The sequence below is a fragment of the Mandrillus leucophaeus genome, unplaced genomic scaffold (assembly GCF_000951045.1).
Source record: "Mandrillus leucophaeus isolate KB7577 unplaced genomic scaffold, Mleu.le_1.0 Scaffold240, whole genome shotgun sequence".
Classification (NCBI taxonomy): Eukaryota; Metazoa; Chordata; class Mammalia; order Primates; family Cercopithecidae; genus Mandrillus; species Mandrillus leucophaeus.
The window spans coordinates 1,217,531-1,226,343 of record NW_012102477.1 but is presented as its reverse complement, the minus strand read 5'-3'; the positions used below and the strand labels follow the sequence as shown (position 1 = coordinate 1,226,343).

The following is an 8,813-nucleotide window of genomic DNA, read 5'->3' as shown; positions in this document are numbered from 1 at the left end:
GGGCAACAAGAGCAGTCTCAAAAAAAAAAAAAAAAGAAAAAAGAATCATAGGCTGGGCGGGGTGGCTCATGCCTGTAATCCCAGCACTTTGAGAGGCCAAGGTGGGTGGATCACCTGAGGTCAGGAGTTCAAGACCAGCCTGGCTAACATGGTGAAACCCCCATCTCTACTAAAAATACAAGAAAATTAGCCTGGTGTGGCATGCGCCTGTAATCCCAGCTACTCAGGAGGCTGAGGCACGAGGATCACTTGAACCTGGGAGGTGGAGGTTGCGGTGAGCTGAGATAGTGCCACTGCACTCCAGCCTGGGTGACAAAGCAAGATCCCGTCTCAAAAAAAAAAAATCATAGTTCATTAATCCAGGTACACAAATACTTCTATCCCAATCCAGTCTGCTTGTGTTTCTCTAGACTTCCCATGTCCTCAAGACAAAAGCAGAGAGAACCAGGGGACATGTCCTTGCCGTGGGGTTCTGAGGGAAAATGAGGGCCAAATCTTCTGTTCAGGAGCAGCACCTGAGAGTATCATTCACCAGGGATGGATTATGCAACGACCCTGTACTTCCTCCTCTGAAATCCATGGTGTGTCATCAGTACATTTCTTCAGCGGATTTACTAATATGTTCGTTCCTAACTTAGCTCTGCTATAATCGGGTAGGCTCCATGGGCACAGTAACTATTTTGTTATTCGTTGCATTTCCTGTAGCGGCTGGCACCCAGGCGGCATTCCGTGACTGCTGAGTATGTGAATGCAAGACACAAAGCCAGAAGCTGGAAGAGAGATGCAGTGTTGGGCATTCAGTCAGGCCCCTGACCACCCACTGGACAGATAGTCAGAGGAGCTGTGTTCTTCCCTCCATCATGTGTCCCAGGGCTGAAGATAGGTTGAAGGGGCTCAGAGAAACAGCAGCCGGTGAATGTATAGATGCAGGATCTGGCTGTCACGTTGTAAAAGGAAATGCTTCCAACTCTGTAGTTCACAAAGATGCCCACACGCTTGGGAGGCACCTTTATCAGCAGGGGGGTTGGGGGAACACTGGATGCCTGGTACTTATTTTCCTTCATCATTATCACCACCCAGTAGCCATTCTCTGGTGACAGAGTCATGTTCCCTTTCCTGCTTATGGATGCCTTGCAGGCTCCCAGGATCCACGCTGTCTTGTCTCTGACCTCCACCTCCCAGTAATGGTGGCCGGAGAGGAAGCTCGGAGAGCCCAGAACAACGATGCAGCTGTCAAATCTTTGCGGGCCATCAGGCAGCCTCTCCCGCTTGTTTCCAAGTCTAACACTCTTCAGATCATCAGAGACGATGAGGTTGGGGTAAGCGGTTTCTGCATCCAGAATCACATTAACTGCAAAGAAAATTTGAATACCTAGCTAGGGGTCCGTGGGCAACATCCCTACAGGGTTATCCCCACCTGCAGGAAACAGGGACAGGGCAGTTATTCTCGAACGTGATAGGGGAGAGCACAGGATCCAGCAGGCCAGGGCCACTTGCCTTGATCTGGGCACTTACCGGCATGTGCCTGAGCACCAATCAGCTCTGGAACTACAGAGAAAAATGAGATAGGGAAAAAAGTCCTGAGCGTTTGTATTCAGAGGGGCTAAATTACAATGTCCCGACAACAAGGAAACACAAGGAACCCCCTGCTTAGGGCCCTGCATGCTATGTTGGGTATAATCCCGTTCCTCCCAGGAACCCAGGTCATGTTGGGGACTGTGGTCTAATGAGTCAACTCAGCCAGTGAGTCATGCAGTCATGCACAGAGCCTGGGGGGCCTGCCATGACCTTTCTCCTGCCTTTGCTCTAGGTGTTTTTGGGTTTTTTTGTCTTCTAAATAGGGCCCCTCAAGTCAACAGCACAAGGAAACACTGCAACAATCCCAGGCCAGCACACACCATTACCGCTGGACTCACCATTGAACATTTCCATTTCTGAACTCAGGGTTTCTAAAATGTGGGAAAGGGAACAGAGAGAAGCTGGAGTTAGGTCCCTCAGCCAGGGACAGATGGAAGAGAGGTCGAAGGCAGGTCAGCAAGACCAGGGGAGGAGGAGGAGGGAAGTGAGGGGCTCTGGGCTATGTGACTCTTAGGGAGGAAGCAAGCGTGCACCTCCAATCCTTTCCCAAGCCCATCTACCTAAGAAGTACTTTGCGCTCTTCTCCACAAACTCTAACTTCTGGAGGAGCAGCTGGATCTTCTGTTCCATCTCTTGAGGAGTAGTCCACCGTTCAGGGAGACGCACTGTCTTAGCCCTAGAGACAAAAGACTGTTGGCCAGAGAGGGCTGGAACGAGGGGATGGCCCAAGTACCCGTGAGCTGGAAATGATCTACATTCTCCACAGGGCACACCTAGCCCAGCCTGAGCTACACAAAGAAAAGTCTTCCCTGGATTCAGAGGTCTAAATGCTGGTCCTCAACTTTGGCCACAGATTGTCATGTACTGGGGTGCTTTAAAGACATGGATATCAAAACCACAAGGAGTTTTCAGAATGGACTTAAAATGACATTGATATTATCTACCAGAATTATCTATGTCAAATTGATTATACATCCCTTTATTTCTTTCTATTGAAATAAAAATGGTAGTTAATGAAAAAAAAAGAAAAACAGAATAAAATACCCCTTTACATCCATTGGGATGGCTATTATAAAAACAGCAACAACAGGAGAAAATAGGCCAGGTATGGTGGCTCATGCCTGTAATCCTAGCACTTCAGGAGGCCAAGGCAGCTGGATTGCTTGAGCCCAGGAGTTCAAGTCCAGCCTGGGCAACATGGCAAAACCCTGTCTCTATTAAAAATACAAAAAAGTAGCTGGAAGTGGTAGCACATGCCTGTAGTCCCAGCTACTCAGGAGGCTGAGGTAGGAGAATCACCTGAGCCCAGGAGTTGAGCTTGCAGTGAGCCGTGACTGTGCCACTGCTCTCCAGCTTGAGTGATGGGAATGAGACCTTGTCTCAGGAAGAAAAGAGAGAGAGAGAGAGAGAGAGAGAAATGGCTGGGTGCAGTGGCTCACATCTGTAATCCCAGCGCTTTGGGAGGCCAAGGTGGGTGGATCACTTGAGGTCAGGAGTTTGAGAACAGCCTGGCTGACATGGTGAAACCCTGTCTCTACCAAAAAAATTAGCTGGGCATGGTGGCATGCTCCTGTAGTCCCAGCTACTAGGGAGGCTGAGGTGGATGAACCCCTTGAACCTGGGAGGCAGAGGTTGTAGTGAGCCAAAGATGACGCCACTGCACTCCAACCTGGATGACGGAGCAAGACTCTGTCTCCAAAAAAAAGAAAAAGAGAGAAAGAGAGAGAAACAAGAAAATAAGTGATGGCAAAGATGTGGAGAAACTGGAGCCCTTGTGAACTGCTGGTGGGAATGGGAAGCAGTGCAGCCCCTGTGGGAATCAGGATGGTGGTTCCTCAAAAAAAATTAAACACAGAATGACCACATGGTCCCGCCGTTCCACTTCTGGGTATGTACCCAAAATAACTGAAAGCAGGGTCTCAAATAGATATTTGTATGCCCATGTTCATAGCAACATTATTCACAAACCAAAAGTTAGAAAAAATCCCAATGTCCATGAATGGATAAACGAAATGTAGTATGAACACACAATTGACTACTATTCAGCCATAAAAAGAAAATAAATTCTGATACACGTTACAACATGGATGAAGCCTGAAGACATTATGCTAAGTGAAGAAGCCAGACACAAAAGGACACTGGGATTTTGTAAAGCTCCCAGGTGATTTTAAGGCTTAGCCTCTTCCTGTCCCTTCCCTCCCCTTCCTGCTGGGCTCAACCCAGCTTCACTCCAAACAAGCTTCCCAAGGCCACCAGTAGGCCTGAAGGGGCAGTTTTCATAAGGTGAAGTGCACGGGACACAATGCACTCGGAAAGTTTCTTAGGGAGCCTCCATCTTAGGATGGGCTGAATTCACCCTTCCCAGTCTGCAGCTCCACACCTGGTCAGCCTCCCTGCTGACCAGATCCCCTTCTCCCTAAGCAAGTCCAGAGGCTTTGGGAACCTGCAGAAAAAGGGAGGAGTCTGGAATCACAGACCCCAGTGTTGGGAACATATCCCTCCCAGGTCCCTTCTGGGACTGTCTCCCCCAAAATGCTTCCTGCAAGACACCCCAGGGTACACCATAGGACCTTGCTGTACCTGTGCAAGATGTCTCCGATGTCCTAGGAGAGAAAAGAAGGAAACTGTCCATTATCAGGCTCCCAGAGGCTGTGCTGATACCTGGCCTCTACTCCTGGGCTCCTGGACTTTTAGCTCCCCCCTGCACTTACCAGGGCTCCCTGCCCTAGGGTGTCAGGGGAAGTGGAGCACCTTTCTTCAATTCTAATTCTAACCACAGGGATTCAGGCATCCCAGGTGGCGAGGCCTGCAATGGAACGACCCTCAAGCCCTGCTGATCCCTTCTGGGAAATGACAGGGATCCCCTGGATGCTGGGCCACCCTGGGCTCCTGAGAGACTTCGTCAAAGGGGTCTGGGCACAAGAGGCATTGTGGGTCACCAAGACCAAGTCCTATCCTAGGCCTTAGGGGCTTTACCCACTGGTGCCCGCACAGTTGATGGCAGAGCTGAGAGTCTGAGGCATCCTGATGGGCACAGGGGACCCAAGAAAGCCAGGCCCAGGCACACCCACCTGCAGAAGGTCCCATTCCGACTGGCACTGCTTGGTCTCCAGTTCCCCAATCAGCGCGTCGAGCAGGGCGATGTCCTGGGATATGCGGGTGTCGTATGTCTTCCTGATCTGCCCGACCATCTGGCCCACGTTCTCCAGCGAGGCCATAAAGACATACTCTTGCTGCTCCAGAAAGTGGTACACCTGCTGCAGCTTCCTCTGCATCCGCTGCTTCAGCGCTTCAGTCTGTTTCTGGGGAGCAGAGGACAGGGAGGTATGGGGGTCTGTGCTTTGAGTGGACATGTATGTCCAGGAACCCCCGGAGGCTCACCTCCTGGAGGTGGATAAAAGGTGGGCTTATGCTGCCTCTTCGAGGCCTAGATTCCACAGCAGGAGGCAATATTGTCTGGAACCTTCCAGAACAGACTGAGCATGGCTGGGGCTAGCTCTGGGAAAATGTCCTCAAACCTGGTGTTAAGGTTTAACTGTGTGCCCTCCAAAATTTACATGTTGAAGCCCTAACCCCCAGTACTCAGAATGTGATCTTATTTGGAGATAGAGTTCTTGCAGATGTAATTAGTTAAGATGTGGTCCTACTGGAGTTGGGTGGGTCCCTAATCCAATATAAATGTTGTTTCATAAAATGGGGAAATTCAGGCTGGGTGCAATGGCTCATGTCTGTAATCCCAGCATTTTGGGAGGCTGAGGCAGGTGGATCACCTGAGGTCAGGAGTCTCAGGCTGCTCTCACCAGCCTGGCCAACATGGGGAAACCCTGTCTCTACTAAAAATACAAAAATTAGCCAGGCACGGTGACAAGCGCCTGTAATTCCAGCCACTCAGGAGGCTGAGGCAGGAGAATTGCTTGAACCTGGGAAGTGGAGGTTGGAGCGAGCCAAGATTGTGCCACTGTACTCCAGCCTGGGCAACAGAGTGAGACTCCACCTTGGGGAAAAAAAAAAAACAGAAGAGAATTTTAAAGTTAAAAGTGTTCTTGGCCGGTCGCGATGGCTCATGTCTGTAATCCCAGTACTTTGGGAGGCCAAGGTGGGCGGATTATGAGGTCAGGAGTTCGAGAACAGCCTGACCAACATGGTGAAACCCCATCTCTACTAAAATTACAAAAAATAGCCGGGCATAGTGGTGGGCGCCTGTAGTCCCAGCTACTCAGCAGACTGAAGCAGGAGAATCGCTTAAACCCGGGAGGCAGAGGTGCAGTGAGCCAAGATCATGCCACTGCACCTGGGTGACAGAGCGAGACTCCGTCTCAAAAAAAATAAAAAATAAAAAAAATAAAAATTGCAGCGTTCTCCTCCCCTTTCCTCAATCCCATCTTTCTGCGACAGTCACCGGCATAGGTTGTTGTATACTATCTTCTGCTGAGTATGAGAAAGCATGACAGGATCCTCAGAGGTGACCTCTGCCTGCTGGGGGTGGTCTCCCTCTACAGGGATGAGTTCACCCTTGGCTGCTGGTTACCCCTCTGCACCCTGAGAGGAGGTGGCCATCCCTGCTGCCCTTTGAACCACAGCAGAATCTCGGGGACCCCTGCTCACTCTTCTCACCCTCCTCCCAGGGAAGGATGGGCCACCAGCCACGACTGTCCTTACCAGAAAGTTCACTGCCTTGCCCTCCCCATAGGATCGCTGCTCCTCCCCTGATTTTCTCAGCTCCTTCAGATGCTCCAGCTGCTTCTGAATTTGCTTCTGGAAAAATAGCACTTGTTGAAAAGCTTGAATGTGGCTCCTGCCATCTTTAGCTGGTGCCAACTCTGGAGGGGAACATCTTCTGGTAGCAAGGCTGAGGGTGCTGCTGCCAGCAGCATGAGAGGGGTGCTCAGAAAAGAGGAGGGAGGAATGGCTGCATCGCCAAAGGCAGCAGAGCTGAGAGGCACTTCCTCTGGGCTTCTGGATTTAGCCATACCTGAAACTAGCTCCCCCTGGATCTCTGAGCAACATAAACCTGTAACTCCCCTCTTTGCTGGACTGGTTTATATTGTGTTCTTGCCATTACCAGCCCAGGAATGCTGGCTAATGCACCAACATCCCAGAGTTGTTGGGAAAATGAAGCAAGGCCCAGTGTGTCCAAGTGCCTGGCAGAGAAGGGCCCACAGGCAGGGAGTGCCTACCTTGTGTTCCAGGGCAGCCTCCTCAATGGGGCGTACCCGGTGGCCTCGATGCTCCTGACTCAGACTGCAGATGAGGCAGATGGGCTCACGGTGATCCTCGCAAAATAGCAGCTGGACCTGCTTCATGTGGCGCTTACACTGTGGAAGGGGCTGGGGGCTTAGACTTCCCATGCTCTTCCTTTCATGGGAGGCCTGGCACCGGGGGCAGTCAGGTGAGCGGCTGCCTGAGGCCTGGGGGTGCCCAGAAGCTGCCTCAGGGCAGCTACAGGAATCACGCACACAGATATCGCCAACAGGGTCTCCTTCCTGGGCGTGGCAACGGGGACTCGCAGCCTTGTCTGGTGGCCTTCCTGGGGACATGCAGTGGAAAAATCCCCAGAATGGCAAACCCAAGTTGTTTACCCAGAGGTATCACAAAACACAGCAGAAACAGCCCTTGCCTGAGACGTGTGAGTTCTTGGTTAGACTGCCCACTTCCTAGCTTGTCCTCCTCCGACCTCCATCCAGTGAGGCAGCAAACAGGCCACTGGGCCTGAGAGCTAAGGGCTAGACCTCAGACATTCCTGAGACTTAGAATTCTTGCGCATTTATCCTAAAGACAGACCCATGGCCTTGTGCTATTCCTCCTGCACAGACATGGATCTAGCAGGTGATGCCAAGGAAAGAGACATTCTGACCAGTGTTCCTTTGCCACTTGAACCTGTCCCTGGCTGCCCATAACGTGAGTGGAGGCTCCCAGGGGATGGTGACTCGCTCCCAGTTGGATCCCAGCCCCTAGCAGAGTACCCGGCAAATGGTAAGCATTTGGAAAACTACTATTGAATGAAGGAATAAATAGACCACTGCTCACATCTGAGTTCAAATAACCATTCAATAAAAGCAAAGAAGGGGCTTTGTGGTGGCTCATGCCTATAATCCTAGGGCTGTGGGAGGCCAAGGTGGGAGGATTGCTTAAGCTCAGGAGTTTGAGACCAGCCTGGGCAACATGGCAAGAGCCCATCTCTACAAAAAATTAAAAAATTAGCCAGGCGTGGTAGTGGGCACCTGTAATCACAGCTACTTGGGAGGCTGAGGCAGGAGAATTGCTTGAACCTGGGAGACGGAGTCTGCAGTGAGCCGAGATCACACCACTGCTCTCCAGTCTGGGTGACCAAGTGAGACTCCGTATCAAAAAAAAAAAAAAAAAAAAAGAAATAGAAACACACTCAATCCTTTAGCCCCTCCTCCCTCCTTACCTCACAGTGTCCCAGAAATTCATAGCACATCTGTAAATGAGACTGCTAGTAGCCACCAGAAATTATTCTTCCTCCTTCTCTCGTGATAGAATTAATTGTCCACAGGACTGCTTCCCTTCTTCCCATTGCCCCCCAAATGCCCTGCATTTCTCAGCCTCCTTTGCAGTTAGGTGTGGCTATTTGACCATAATATGGCCAAAGGGATGTAAATGGAGGGGGTCACAAGCAGCTTCTAGAAATTTCTAGAGCCTTCCCTAAGGGATACTATTCCCCTCTGTTCCTCCGTCTTGCTGCCTGGCATGAGGACGTCACCTTCTGAGAGCACGAGCTTGAGGACAAACTTGGTGGAGCAGAGCAACAGCAGGACCCCAGGATCCTGGCCCACGCATCTGCCTGGGACTGCCTGTGTATCATTTATGTGAAGGAGGCACAAACTTCTTTTCTGTTGAGGTTACTGTTATTTGGGTGTTTCTATTATTCACAACCAAACATAATTTTAATGACTACCTCAGCAGTAGATAATTAGGACTTTAGCCAATAGGCTTTCCTTTCTGCTCAGAGAAAGGCTAATGGTAGAATCTCAACCCTATTATGACACATTGCTGTGAGGTTATTGTGAGAGGCAGTATTTTTAACGAATCTTCCCCAGATTTTTTACCTGGTGTCCACAAACCCCTTGGATTCTAAAGATGGACTTCAGAGTGTTCAACAACTACCTGAAATTTGATGTGACATTTGTGAAGCTGTGCATATATGCATTTTTCAGGGTCTAAGCCTGCACCAGATTAACAAAGTGGCCCCAGGAGGCACCCAGGAATCCCAA

General features: G+C 50.4%; 1 protein-coding gene across 1 annotated transcript in view; it reads right to left on the bottom strand.

Annotated features, from left to right (window-relative positions):
- Positions 1-592: 592 nt before the first annotated feature.
- The window catches only part of MEFV (Mediterranean fever), a 12,919-nt gene continuing 4,698 nt past the window's right edge, over positions 593-8,813 (bottom strand). Inside the window, exons 4-11 of the mRNA XM_011982591.1 lie at positions 6,756-7,105; positions 6,238-6,333; positions 4,650-4,880; positions 4,159-4,181; positions 2,139-2,254; positions 1,917-1,949; positions 1,516-1,548; positions 593-1,351 (exon numbers count right to left, since the gene is read on the bottom strand). Coding sequence (XP_011837981.1) covers positions 798-1,351; positions 1,516-1,548; positions 1,917-1,949; positions 2,139-2,254; positions 4,159-4,181; positions 4,650-4,880; positions 6,238-6,333; positions 6,756-7,105 — 1,436 coding nt within the window. The 3' untranslated portion in view covers positions 593-797. The remainder of the gene's footprint in view (positions 1,352-1,515; positions 1,549-1,916; positions 1,950-2,138; positions 2,255-4,158; positions 4,182-4,649; positions 4,881-6,237; positions 6,334-6,755; positions 7,106-8,813) is intronic.